This window comes from Bos indicus x Bos taurus, unplaced genomic scaffold (assembly GCF_003369695.1).
Source record: "Bos indicus x Bos taurus breed Angus x Brahman F1 hybrid unplaced genomic scaffold, Bos_hybrid_MaternalHap_v2.0 SuperScaffold_100126, whole genome shotgun sequence".
In the NCBI taxonomy this organism is placed as follows: Eukaryota; Metazoa; Chordata; class Mammalia; order Artiodactyla; family Bovidae; genus Bos; species Bos indicus x Bos taurus.
The window spans coordinates 1-15,036 of record NW_020867066.1 but is presented as its reverse complement, the minus strand read 5'-3'; the positions used below and the strand labels follow the sequence as shown (position 1 = coordinate 15,036).

Sequence of the window (15,036 nt, the reverse complement as noted above, 5' to 3'; positions counted from 1 at the left end):
GGGTATATCTTTCCTTTTCTCCTTTGCTTTTTGCTTTTCTTCTTTTCACAGCTATTTGTAAGGCCTCCTCAGACAGCCATTTTGTTCTTTTGCATTTCTTTTTCTTGGGGAGGTCTTGCTCCTTGTCTACTGTACAATGTCACAAACCTCCATCCATAGTTCATCTGGCATTCTATCAGATCTAGTCCCTTAAATCTATTTCTCATTTCCACTGTATAATCATAAGGGATTTGATTTGGGTCATACCTGAATGGTAGTGGCTTTCCCTTTCTTCAATTTAAGTCTGAATTTGGCAATAATGAATTCATGATCTGAGCCACAGTCAGCTCCCGGTCTTGTTTTTGCTGACTGTATAGAACATCTCCATCTTTGGCTGCAAAGAATATAATCAATTTGAATTAGATGTTGACCATCTGGTGATGTCCATGTGTAGAGTCTTCTCTTGTGTTGTTGGAAGAAGGTATTTGCTATGACCAGTGTATTCTCTTGGCAGAATGCTAAGAGCCTTTGCCCTGCTTCATTCTGTACTCCAAGGCCAGATTTGCCTGTTACTCTGGGTGTTTCTTGACTTCCTACTTTTGCATTCCAGTTCTCTATAATGAAAAGGACATCTTTTTTGGGTGTTAATTCTAGAAGGTCCTGTAGGTCTTCATAGAACTGTTCAACTTCAACCTCTTTGGCATTACTGGTCAGGACATAGACTTAGATTACCGTGATACTGAATGGTTTGCCTTGGAAACGAACAGAGATCATTCTGTGTTTTTTGAGATTGCATCCAAGCACTGCATTTTGGACTCTTTCGTTGAATATGATGGCTACTCCATTTCTTCTAATGGATTCCTGTGCACAGTAGTAGATATAAAGTTCTTCTGAGTTACATTCACCCATTCCAGTCCATTTTAGTTCACTGATTCCTAAAATGTGGAATTTTAGGAATTTGATGGCATTCACTCTTGCCATCTCCTGTTTGATCACTTCCAATTTGCCTGGATTCATGGACCTAATAGTCCAGGTTCCTTTGCAATGTTGCTCTTTACAACATCGGACCTTGCTTCTATCACCAGTCACATCCACAACTGGCTGTTATTTTTGCTTTGGCTCTGTCTCTTCATTCTTTCTGGAGTTATTTCTCCACTGTTCTCTAGTAGCATATTGGGTACCTACCAACTGGGGAGTTCATCTTTCAGTGTCCTATCTTTTTGCCTTTTCATACTGTTCATGGGGTTCTCAAGACTGGAATACTGAAGTGGTTTGTCATTCCCTTCTCCAGTGGACCACATTTTGTTAGAACTCTCCACCATGACCCATCAGTCTTAGGTACTCCTACATGACATGGCTCATAGTTTCATTGAGTTAGACAAGGCTGTGGTCCATGTAATTAGATTGGTTAGTTTTTTGTGATTGTGGCTTTCAGTCTGTCTGCCCTCTGATGGAGAATGATAAGAAGCTTATGGAAGCTTCCTGATGGGAGAGACTGACTAAGGGAGATACTGGGTCCTGTTCTGATGGGCAGGTCTATGCTCAGTAAATCTTTAATCCGATTTTCTGTTGATGGGTGGAGCTGTGTTCCCTCCCTGCTACTTATCTTGGGCCAAACTATGGTGGAGGTAATAAAGATAAACTATGGTGGAGGTATGAAAACCTACAAGACCCTTTAGAAAGTGAAAATGAAAGTGAAGTTGCTCAGTCTGACTCTTTTCAACCCCATGGACTGCAGCCTACCAGGCTCCTCTGTCCATGGGATTTTCCAGGCAATAGTACTTGAGTGGATTGCCATTTCCTTCTCGGGGGGATCTTCCTGACCCAGAGATTGAACCCGGGTCTCCTGCATTGTAGACAGATGTTTTACCATCTGAGCCACCAGGGAAGTCCTAACTTTTTAGTACTATCACCCCCAAAAGATGTCCTTTTCATTATACGGGATTGAAACACAAAAGTAGGAAGTCAAGAAACACCTGGAGTAACAGGCAAATTTGGCCTTGGAGTACGGAATGAAGCAGGGCAAAGGCTAATAGAGTTTTGCTAAGAAAACACACTGGTCTTAGCAAACACCCTCTTCCAACAACACAAGAGAAGACTCTACACATGGAAATCACCAGATGGTCGCACCGAAGTCAGATTGATTATATTATTTGCAGCCAAAGATAGAGAAGCTGTATACAGTCAGCAAAAACAAGACTTGGAGCTCACTGTGGCTCAGATCGTGAACTACTTATTGTCAAATTCAGACTTAAATTGAAGAAAGTAGGGAAAACCACTAGACCATTCAGGTATGACCTAAATCAAATCCCTTATGATTATACAGTGGAAATGAGAAATAGATTTAAGGGACTAGATGTAATAGACAGAGTGCCTGATGAGCTATGGTCGGAAGTTTGTGACATTGTATAGGAAACAGGGATCAAGACCATCCCCATGGAAAAGAAATGCAAAAAAGCAAAATGGCTGTCTGGGGAGGCCTTACAAATAGCTGTGAAAAGAAGAGAAGTGAAAAGCAAAGGAGAAAAGGAAAGATATAAGCATCTGAATGCAGAGTTCCAAAGAATAGCAAGAAGAGATAAGAAAGCCTTCCTCAGAGATCAGTGCAAAGAAATGGGGGAAAATAACAGAATGGTAAAGACTGGAGATCTCTTCAAGAAAATTAGAGATACCAAGGGAATATTTCATGCAAAGATTGGCTTGATAAAGGACAGAAATGGTATGGACCTAGGAGAAGCAGAAGATATTAAGAAGAATACACATGAGAACTGTACAAAAAAGAGTTCATTACCCAGATAATCATGATGGTGTGATCACTCACCTAGAGCCAGACATCCTGGAATGTGAAGTCAAGTGGGCCTTAGAAAGCATCACCATGAACAAAGGTAGTGGAGGTGATGGAATTCAAGGTGAGCTATTTCAAATCCTGAAAGATGATGCTGTGAAAGTGCTGTACTCAATATGCCAGCAAATTTGGAAAACTCAGCAGTGGCCACAGGACTGGAAAAGGTCAGTTTTCATTCCAATCCCCAAAAAAGGCAATGCCAAAGAATGCTCCAACTACCGCACAATTGCACTCATCTCACATGCTAGTAAAGTAATGCTCAAAATTCTCCAAGCTAGGCTTCAGCAATACGTGAATGGTGAACTTCCTGATGTTCAAGCTGGTTTTAGAAAAGGCAGAGGAACCAGAGATCAAATTGCCAACATCCGCTGGATCATCAAAAAAGCAAGAGAATTCCAGAAAAACATCTATTTCTGCTTTATTGACTATGCCAAAGCCTTTGACTGTGTGGATCATAATAAACTGTGGAAAATTCTGAAAGAGATGGGTATACCAAACCACCTGACCTGCCTCTTGAGAAACCTATTTGCAGGTCAGGAAGCAACAGCTTGAACTAGACATGGAACAGCAGACTGGTTCCAAATAGGAAAAGGAGTACATCAAGGCTGTATATTGTCACCCTGCTTATTTAACTTATAAGCAGTGTACATCATGAGAAATGCTGGGCTGGAAGAAGCACAATCTGGAATAAAGATTGCTTGGAGAAATATCTATAACCTCAGATATGCAGAGGACACCACCCTTATGGCACAAAGTGAAGAGGAACTAAAAAAGCCTCTTGATGAAAGTGAAGGAGGAGAGTGAAAAAGTTGGCTTAAAGCTCAACATTCAGAAAATGAAGATCATGGCATCCGGTCCCATCACTTCATGGCAAATAGACGGGGAAACAGTGGAAACAGTGTCAGACTTTATTTTTTGGGGCTCCAAAATCACTGCAGATGGTGACTGCAGCCATGAAATAAAAGATGCATACTCTTTGGAAGGAAAGTTATGACCAATCTAGATAGCATATTGAAAAGCAGAGACATTACTTTGCCAACAAAGGTCCGTCTAGTCAAGGCTATGATTTTCCAGTAGTCATGTATAGATGTGCGAATTAGACTGTGAAGAAAGCTGAGCACTGAAGAATTGATGCTTTTGAACTGTGGTGCTGGAGAAGACTCTTGAGAGTTCCTTAGACTGCAAGGAGATACAACCAGTCCATCCAAAAGGAGATCAGTCCTGGCTGTTCATTGGAACGACTGATGCTAAAGCTGAACCTCCAATACTTTGGCCACCTCATGCAAAGAGTTGACTCATTGGAAAAGACCCTGATGCTGGGAGGGATTGGGGGCAGGAGGAGAAGGGGACGACAGAGGATAAGATATCTGGATGGCATTACCGACTTGATCGACATGAGTTTGAGTGAACTCCAGGTGTTGATGATGGACAGGGAGGCCTCACGTGCTGTGATTCATGAGGTCGCATAGAGTCAGACACGACTGAGCCAGTGAACTGAGCTGAACTGAACTGAATGAATATAATGGTGACTTCCCTCACAAGATCCCATGCATGTAATGCTAAAGACCGTGCCCCTAACCCTGCTGCAGTCCACCACCAACCCACACCTTCACCAGAGACTCCTGGACACCCATAGGCAAGTCTCCTCTGGGGTCACTGTTCCTTCCTCCTTGGTCCTGGTGCACAAGGTTCTGTTGTGCCCTCCAAGAGTCTATTTCCCAGTCCTGTGTAAGTTCTGACAGCTCTATGGTGGGGTTAATGGCAACCTCCTCCAAGAGGACTTATGCCATACCCACACCCAGAGCTCCTGTCCCTGCAGCAGACCACTGCCAACCCCATACCTCCACAGGAAACTCTCAAACACAGTTCTGTCTCAGTCTCTGTGGGGACTCTGGGTCCTGGTGCACACAAGGTTCATTTGAGCCCTCTGAGCATCTCTGGCAGGAATTGGGTTTGATTCTAAACATGAATTCGCCACTTCTACTGTCTTGCTGGGGCTGCTCCTTTGCCCTTAGACATGGGGTATCTCCTCACAGCCACTCCAGTGCCTACCATCTTACTAGGTTTTCCCTGACCTTGGATGTGGGGCTGCTCCTTCTGACTTTGGATGTGGTTTTATATGCATAGTGATGCTCATTTATCATTGATAAAATTTTTTAAATGATAATATTTATTTACAAATGCTTTGTGTTTCCTTAAAAAACTTAGTGAGAGGTTAGTTGCTTGTTTAGATTATCTATAAATTATTATTTAGGTTATAATTATCTCTTGTCAAAATATAATAGTTTCTTGCTATTTCTTGAATAGCAATAGTTTGCAAACTAATTAATTGTTAGTTGCAAATAATTAAGTTGTCTGTTTGCAACTTAATATGGTCCTTCTGTACTCTTTAAAACTACTTGGACATAGAAATTGCTATGTTATTTTTTATTTATTTGATTTTTATTAATTTTCACTGGAGTACAGTTGCTTTACAGTGTCGTGTGAGATTTTGCTGTACAACAAAGTGCCATCAGTCATATGTACAGTGCACATATATCCCCATTTTTTTTGTTTCCTTCTCATTTAGATCACCACTGAGTAGAATTTTCTGTGCTATAAAAGTAGATTCTCAAGTAGCTATTTTACATAGAAGTAAATTTTCCTGTAAATTTACTGTTTACAAGGAAATGGTAAGTCATTTCTCCTGTTCCTCTTCCTTCTCACACTGATATCTAAAACTGAGGTATGCTTTGATTGTGGAATATGTAACTAGTGGGATTTGAAATGTGGCAAAGGGAAGAAGATCAACTGTTTTTCATAATCATCTTTCTTTTTGTTTTAAAGTTTTTTTTTGTTTGTTTGTTTGTTTTATTTATTTTTGGCTATGCTGGGTCTTCATCGCTGTGTGGACTTTCTCTAGTTGCCAAGGGCAGAGTCTACTCTAATTGTGATGTGCAGGTTTCTCATTGCATGGCTTCTCTTGTTTCAGAGCATGGGCTCTAGGGTGTGTGGACTTCAGTAGATGCAGCCAGTGGGCTTTAGTAGTTGTGGTTCCTGGGCTCTAGAGCACAAGCTCAATAGTTAGCACAGGCTAAGCTGCTCTGAGACATGTGAGATCCACCTGGGTCAGGGATCGAACCCATGTCTCCTGCATTGGCAGACGGACTCTCCAGCACTGAACTACCAAGGGAGCCCTGTAATTATCTTTCTTGTGAGTTGTTATTAGAACTTGTAAGTGAATTAGGAAAGCCTAGAATGAAACTGTAATTTATATAAGACATTTCCCCCCTGTGTTGTTTCTATTTAGTGAAAGAAAAATAGTGATTTTCATATTCTTCTTTATAAATGTATTTTGTGACAGCATCAAGTTCTTATACAACCTATTTCATATGTATATTTACATATATATACATTTATATATATATAAATGTATTCTATAGTCTACATGTATAAATTTTTATATAAATCTTATTTATAGAATAAAATACACAATATCTTTATAAACTGTCTGTCATGCTTTAACATCATTGAGGATAAGGCAGAGATCTTGTACTGAGTGATGTTTCTTTATTTCAGGTTTAACTTTTTCTACCATCCTTTTTGGCATCACAAGGTCTCTGTTGATATTCTACGTCCTTGTTAACGCTTCACAAACTTTGCATAACAAAATTTTGTGGTCCATTTTGAGAGCTCCAGTATTGTTCTTCTATAGAAATCCAATAGGTAAGTCAGACACCAGGTTTCTCAGTGAATATGTCTTTTTAACACATTTAATTCCTGATTACATTTGATATTTGAAAATGGAAGAGATGCTTAGAAGAAAATCACCATTCATTTTCTATGAAAAGCTTCACTGATATTCTTTCCTACCAGAGAAAATCTGAATAGGAGTATGTAACCTTTTATTCCAATTTATGTGTGTCTATAAAGATAAATGAATGTTTACTTTGCAGGATGATTTATGAATCCATTTGTAAGACATATGAAGCACCCAACATATGATGCAAATGTGTTGAAATATTTTTGACTAGTTGTTGAAATGTTCCCGTGTTAATAATGTTAAGCTAACTAGGAAGGACCTTCTTCCAGGAACATCTCTATAGGAGACAGGCTATGTGTTTCTCTTTTTCATTGCTCATCCATTTCTGGGATCACAGAGGTCTGACATGTGCTCATATTTTGAGGTTTATCTAAATGGTAATGGAAAATTGATTAAAACACAAGATCAGTTAAAAGTATACATCATCTTCAATAAAATCAACTCTCTAGTTTTATAATGGACTTTTGGTTATATTTAAGAGGTCTTGTGGTACATAGCAGGTGGATCTTCAGTATTAAGTAAGAGTGTCCCTGATGGTTTTCCAGTGGTTGCTTCCTCTACTTTGAGGCCTTTGACCTGTATTGCTTCAGGAGACAGCCTCCTGACCTGGGTTTCTGTGAAGAGTCAGTTCTTTAGTGAACATGCCCACTCTGTTCAGTTGGTTGTACTTGTGCTGAGGCCCAGGGTGGCTTTGTTTTCTCACAGGTGATGACTGACAGGGCCTGTCGAGGCAGGGATGTGACTGGAAGGAGGACAAGTGTAGGCTCAGCCTGGTCATCAACTCAGCATGTGACTGAGGCCAAAGCAGGTATATTCTCCTAGCCAGGCAAATCTCCAGGCAGGATGCTGTCATGGTCTTAAGTGTGGACTCTGGAGCCAACTGGCTGGGTTCAGTCCTGTTGCTAGTTACTAATAGTAATAGTTATAGTTATGTGAATACTTCTGTGCTAATTATTTAATTTCTCTGTGTCTTGATCTTCTTACCTATAAAATGAGGATACTATTCACACACTTACCAATATCTTGGTATTGTGGGCATTAAGCAGGTTAATAATTCACAGCACTTAGCACAGGATCAGTGCCTAATGAACCTCAATGAGGATGAGGACATGGTGTCTGGGAGCTTCTCTCCTGTGAAATGGGAATAACCACTGCCCATTCTGTTCCACAAGACTGTTGTGAGGATTAAATAAGAATGTCGAGGGCAGCAGCTCATAAATCTGTTCAGATTTATTCAGCACACGTTGTTTAGTCCAGGCTGTGAGCAGAGCACAGGATAGTAAACTGCAGAGGCCCACACAGATCTCAGGTTATTATGAAGCCAGAGTGAGGAAGGGGTTGGAGGAATTTATGCTATTATGGGTATGAAGTTCCTCCACTTTGCCTGTTAGTGTGAAAACTATAGTCACAAAGTTGGGAGCATTAAGTGGGACTGAATTTCTGTTCTCACAGCCTCTGAGTGTTCATGACCACAGTTAACCAGGCTCTTTATAGTCAAGACCTGTAGGCTTCTCCAGATGCTGACTTACTTATATTGAAGGACTTGGGATCAAGTTTAAATCCTGAAGGCCACTAATTTTAGAGCAGTCAGCACACTAATATTTATCTTGTGTCCCCCTCCTTTAGCTCTTAGCACGACTTCATTCCTTCAAGAAAATAGAAGCCCAAATAAGTATTGCAAAGATAGGCCTGCTTTGCCCAAAAGGCTTAGGGGCTGTAAATTACTTACTCTTTTAGTGGTATATTAAATTGAACTCTTTCCTATCTTTTATTTTCAAAAGTGGAATTTGTAATGTCCCCTGCATTGACAAGCAGATTCTTATCCACTGTATCATCAGAGAAATCCATAAATACATGTGCTTTAAAAATATTGTTTTGATTTGTGCACGTATTGTTTCTCTTAAGGCTCCTTTATGAGGAAATGAGTATTTTCTTGTATCCTGTTCTTTCAGGAAGGATTTTAAATCGCTTCTCGAAAGACATTGGGCATATGGATGACTCGCTGCCCCTGATATTTCAAGATTTCATCCAGGTAATGTACCAGTCCTGTCAGAGTTCTCACAGGGAAGAGCAGAATGCCTGTTTCTCGAGGCTTTCTCACAGGGGCTGAGGGTGGGCTTTCAGCCTGGTGATATGCCCTGTTATCCTCAGTAAAGGTTATATTTGTGAGAGAAGGGTGCAGCTGTCATTGGGAGGCTGAGCTAACATGAGTGACACCTGGGGCAGGAGTGGCTACCCAGTCACATCAAGGTTGGTCTGAAGCAGCGACAGGCTGGGTAAGTGGTTCTCCCTCTGCCTTCCAGATGTCTGGTGTGGATTCCCTTATTGTGAGCACATTTCATAATAGAGAAAAAAATCACCTCTCATGGAAAGATAGCCTAGATGAACTAAATTATGCATTGTATTGGGCTTCCCAAGTGGCTCAGTGTTAAAGAATTCACTTGCCAATGCAGGAGACACAAGAGACAAGAGTTCAATCCTTGGGTCAAGAAGATCCTCTGGAGAAGGAAATGGCAAGCCACTCCAGTATTCTTGCCTGGAAAATTCCATGGGCAGAGGAGCCTGGCGGGCTATAGTCCATGGGGTTGCAAAGAGTCAGACATGCACAATGCATTGTATTACCACAGAGGACAAATATTTACTGCACTATTTTATTTGGATAAAGCCAATTGTGGTTACTTACAAATAAAAGATTGGTAAAAATAAGGTGAAAATAATACTTTAACGAGGAAAAGGTTGTTGTTTAGTTGCTAAATTGTGTCTGACTCTTTGTGACCCCATGGACTATAGCCCACGAGGTTCCTCTGTCCATGGGATTTCTAAGGTAAGAATACTTGAGTGGGTTGCAATTACCTTGTCCAGGGGATCTTCCAGACCCAGGTCTCCTGCATTGGCAGGCAGATTCTTCACCACTGAGCCACGTGGGAAGTCCAACAAGGGCAATAGAGAGCAGTTATTAAAGATACAAAGCCTTTAAGCCAGTAATTTGATTCCAGGATCAAAGTCATTTCAGAAAATGTCTTTTGTTTTGTAGGCAGTTATTCTTTTCACAGGTTGATTGCTCTGTCTTAAGGTGTCTTAAGAGAGAGAGAGAGAGAAAGACCTACAGGAATACCTTCTATCGAGTCTCTCTTTTGTCTGTGAACTTGAGGTTCTAAAGAATGATGTAGGGTCATCTCCACTCTCATCTCCTCATTCAGTATCATTGCTCATGTGGGGTGTATTTTTCTGTTATTTAATTCTGTCTACTTTTCAGTTATTTAGTCTGTGGGGAATTTTATTTTTCTTCTCAGGTGTTAATTTTGGAAATGAAATGCATTGTCAAAAGCTGCACACAAAAATGCAGCAGACATCTGACTGCAGACAGTGTAGCCTGTGGGCATGGCTTCAACTGTTACCAGTGTGAACTACTCTGGGACTCAGAGGCAGAGGACTTTTACTGCAAAGATGTCTGATTTTTTTTTTTTCTCTTCTGCAAACTTATTTTATAAATGTGCCCTTCTGGGTTTAACTATGTAATTTATCCCCAGAAACTATTTTTGCTTGAAAACAGTGTCACATTTTAACAGTGATTGTGAATTACTTTGAAAATATTTTGTGAATGGTTCTGTTTCTTTGCTATGGTAAGGTGGGCTAACTTGGGTTTATGCCATGTGCTTACTAGCACATGGTTAGTTAGTGGTCATAGTCAGATTGTCACATATTTTTGCATGATGTATAGAGGAACAGGGATAGATACTACCTGATTTCAGTAGGAAACATTCTCATTAAAGAGGAGGGAAAATTCCAGTCTTGCTGATTTCCAATCCCAGCTCTGCCACTTGTAGTTCAGTTATCTTGAAGTTGAAGGTGGAGGTGTCCTGTAGGTCATTGGAAGTAAGAGTTTGGTGTTTGAGGGAGAGACCTGGGATGAGCATGGAGCCTGTGTACCCTTCACTGAGCAGGTAGTAGCTGAATCTGTGAAGATGACAAGATTGCCCAGAGAGAGGGAAGCATTTTTAGGGGCCAATATAAGAAGACTCGATATCAGAGAAAAAGCAGAGAGAGAAGGGGAGGAGAGGAGACACAGTGAACAGCAAGAGAGAAAGAAGGAAGTAGGTTGGGGAATCAAGGAAGGACACATCTGCTCAGTGCAAATGAGAAGGTGAGTCTGTGAAAACTTGTTGCTTGATTTGGAATCAGGAGGTGTTGGTGACCTGAGAAGCAGGTTTCAGATGTGAGGAGGTCAGAGTGCAAAGGGTTGAAAATCCAGGAGGTATGGAGGGAGTTGAGGTGAAGACTGGCTACTCCTGGAAGGAGTTTGAATGAAGTAGGAGACAGGCCCATCTGGAATGTAGGGTCTGAGGAGGTATTGCTGGTTGTTGGGGTGTACAGTTTGTGAGTTGCGTGTGTGAGGTGGTGGGTGGTATTTCCCTCTCTCCCTCCTTCCCTTCAACAAACAGTGCTTAGAGTTGAGGTCCTGAAGAACAGGGGTGAGCCAGATCCCTCCCCTCCTGGGTGGTCTCCTGCAGCCTCCCTTTGGGAGGGAGACATCCAGAGATTCACCCCTTGCTGCCTTTGGAATCCTAATTGTGGGAGCTCTGTGGAGGAAGTCCTGGAAGGCAAAGTGGATGTGGGGGCTGGAGGCAGTTATGGAGCCTGGTCCAGGAGGTGGGCGGAGCTTTTAGGAGGTGACCTTTGATCCTAGATGAAAAGAAAAGGCTGCTGTGGATGGTGGGGCTGGAGGTGCTGCTGGAAGCAGAGTTGCTATGTGGGAATCAGTCTTTCTTCCCCATCACCAATGAGAGGAGGGAAGGGAAGGGGCTGGAAGGGGGTTGTTCAGTTTTGTTTTAAAAGAAATAGTTTGTGCCAATTGTTTTCAACTCACTTTTGATGATTCTGCTTATCCTTGGTGTATTTTATAAACCTTGGAAGATTCTTGATCATTTTTATTACTTCTAAAGTGTTTATTTGGTGTACTTTTCATCATTTAATTCCTTCTCATTCTCTTAAACAATATATTAGATAATTTATTTAATATTTTGTAATAGTGATGCCAAGTGTGGGAAGGGAAACCCTGGGTTCTGAGTAGTGGTCCACACTGCAGGACAGTCCATCTACTCAGACGATGTCACTCAGAGACCACATCCCAACAGAGGGCAATCATGAGTTTGTGCACCATATTGTACACTGACTCTACCAGAGAAGTTGCCTGTTCGGTCACATTATAGTTGTTGGGCAAATTGGAGCTGTTCACCATTTCAAAAAGGATGAAGGAAAAGCAGCATAAAAAAATCAATTTTTGTAGTGCGATTCCACCTGATAATCATTTATGATGTCAACAACTTTGAAGTACAGTGGCATGGGAAGCCCTGAAGTCTCTCTTTCCAAGCTTGAATCCCAGCTCTCCCTCTTCCTGTCTCTGCCACACAAAGCCAGTCTCCTCTCAGTAAAATAGAGAAAATAATACCAACTCCATAAATGTTGTGGGAAGGCAAAATGAAGTTGTTTTAATATTATTATTTTCATAACATCTGAATGCATGTTGAGCACTAAGTAATGAGTAGTTATTTTTAAAACATCATATGTATTTTTAAGTGAGAAAAGTTGTCTGATGACATCGGCATTATGTTGTATTAAATTTATTGTCATACACAGTTTCCAGGCCCATAAATATCATCTCATGAGTTTGTATTACAGAGATTCTAGGTTTGTAATTCTTGAAGATTTTAAGGGATACTTTCTTATGTAGACTCATAGAATAAACACCAGTTGTTTTCAAAACTGACCATTGGTCACTAAATATTTCAAATTAACATAATTTTCATATAGTTTTCCAAAGTCCCAAATAACATGGAGTAAATAGTCTCAATTATGCACTGCTTTTGTCATTGAAATCATCACCTCCAAGAAGTCTTCCTACAAATAAGACAAATGAAAATGAAGGTAAGATGTGGAAGTTAAATTTAGGCATTTTAATTATCCTTCAATTAAAAATAAATAAATTTTAAAATATCAAAAAAATCACTTATTAAATTAAAAAAAGAGGGACTTCTCTGAGCATCAGAAGTTGCACACAGCTGCCCTCAGCAAAATGCTTTAATTTTTTTGAGGAAAACCAAATTGCAAAACCTTTGTTCCTCACACATCCCTCATTCAGGAAGAGAAAACAACAACAACAATCAACAGCTTGGCCGAACTTAAATGACTGAATCCTCATTTCCTTTCTTCCTCATGGATCACAGCCTTGTCCTGGTGAAGGGTTGGTGTAACCTTACAATGAAACTATGAGTCATACCATTCAGGGCCACCCAAGATAGGGGACAGGTCTACTGAGAGTTCTTGACGAAACATGGCTTCCAACTTTGAGGAGGAAATGATAACCGACTTCCAGTATTCTTGCTGTGAGAGCCCGTGACAGTTGAAAGCAAAAATATATGACACTTGGAAGATGAGCCCTCCAAGGTTGGGAGGTATCCATATTTACTGGGGAAGGCAGAGGGCAACTGCTAACAGCTCCAGAAAGAATGAAGCAGCTGGGCTGAAGTGGAAATGACACTCAGTTGTGGATGTGTCTGTTGGTAAAAGTAAAGTCCAATGCTGTAAAGAATGATATTGCATAGGGACTGGAATGTTAGGTCCATGAATCAATGTAAATTGAATGTGGTCAACAGGGGATGACAAGAGTGAATATTGGCATCTTAGGAATCAGTGAACTAAAATGGACAGGAATGGGCGAATTTAATTCAGATGACCATTGTATCTATTTCTGTGGGCAAGAATCCCTTAGAAGAAACGGAGAAGCTGTCATAGTTAACAAAAGAGTCTGAAATGCAGTCCTTGGGTACAAACTCAAAAACGACAGAATGATCTGTTCTCTTCCAAGGCAAACCATTCAACATCACAGTACTACAAGTCTATGCCTCATACTAATGCCAAAGAAGCTGAAGTTGACTGGTTCTGTGAAGACCTACAATACCTTCTAGATCTAAAACCAAAAAAAAGATGTCCTTTTCATCATAAGGAATTGTAATGCAAAAGTAGGAAATCAAGAGATACCTGGAGTAACAGGCAAGTCTGGCTTTTGGAGTACAAAATGAAGCAGGGCATAGGCTAACAGAGTTTTGTCAAGAGAACAAGGTCATAGAAAACACCCTCTTCCAGCAACACAAGGGACAGTTTACCAAAGGACATCACCAAATGATCAACACACCAATCAGATTGATTATGTCCTTTTCAGCTGAAAATGAAGAAGCTCTATACAGTCAGCAAAAACAAGACCTGAAGCTGACTATGGCTCTGATCATTAATTCCTTATTGTAAAATTTAGGCTTAAATGAAGAGAGTAGGGAAAACCACTAGGCCATTCAGGTTTGACCTAAATCAAATCTCTTATGGTTATAAAATGGAGGTGATGAATAGATTCAAGGAATTAGATCTGGTAGACAGAGTGCCTGAAAAACTATGAACAGAATGAACCCTTGCTGTTGCCATTTAGTCGCTTAGTTGCATTCAACTCTTTGTGACCCCATGGACTGCAGTGCTCCTCCTCTGTCCATGGGATTTCACAGGCAAGAATACTGGAGTGGGTTGCCATTTCCTTCTCCAGAGGATCTTCCTGATCCAGTGATCAAACCCACATCTCCTGCATTGGCAGGCAGATTCTTTACTACTGAGCCACCAGGGAAGCCCAGTGAGCACTTTTAAGATCTTTTAATGATCATTTTGCTCTCTGAACTGAACAGGCTGTTATTCCCTAAATAGCTGGGAATCTAGAACTGGCTCCCTCATGGGAAACCAGATAGAACACAAGAAACCCAACAGGGTTAGAAAATGCAGACAGAAGGGGAAATATATGATGTATGATACAGTATCTATGTGTGATACAGTCTCTGTATGTGATACAGTATCAGGAAGAAGTTAAAAGAAAAGACTTGGGGTCATAATGACTGAATTGTTTGAATTTGAGCAAATCAATAAGCTCTCTGAGTATCAGTTTCCTGCTTTGCAAATGGAGAAGATAATCCTCCTCATATTGATGTGAGAATGAGATTATGTAAAGCCTGTGAAATACTTGAGATTTGGACTCATGACAAGTCTTATGAAGTGTCATCCATTATTGGTATTTGGAAGCATGGCATAACCATTACTTCTTTGCTTGTTGGCCAGATCTAGAGAATTGTGGATCTTGTGTTATGAGAAAACTTGTCATCAGTTCAGTTCAGTCACTCAGTCATGTCCGACTCTTGCGACCCCATGAATCAGCATGCTTCAGGCCTCCCTGTCCATCACCAACTCCCAGAGTTCACTCAGACTCACATCCATGGAGTCAGTCATGCCATCCAACCATCTCATCCTCTGTCGTCCCCTTCTCCTCCTGCCCCCAATCCTCCCAGCATCAGAGTCTTTTCCAATGAGTCAATTCTTTGCA

At 40.8% G+C, this 15,036-nt stretch overlaps 1 protein-coding gene across 1 annotated transcript in view; it reads left to right on the top strand.

Moving 5' to 3' along the window:
- LOC113888425 (multidrug resistance-associated protein 4-like) overlaps window positions 1-9,042 on the top strand; it is a 93,423-nt gene extending 84,381 nt beyond the window's left edge. Inside the window, exons 19-20 of the mRNA XM_027535551.1 lie at window positions 6,383-6,529; window positions 8,579-9,042. Coding sequence (XP_027391352.1) covers window positions 6,383-6,529; window positions 8,579-8,736 — 305 coding nt within the window. The 3' untranslated portion in view covers window positions 8,737-9,042. The remainder of the gene's footprint in view (window positions 1-6,382; window positions 6,530-8,578) is intronic.
- The last annotated feature ends 5,994 nt before the right edge of the window (window positions 9,043-15,036 follow it).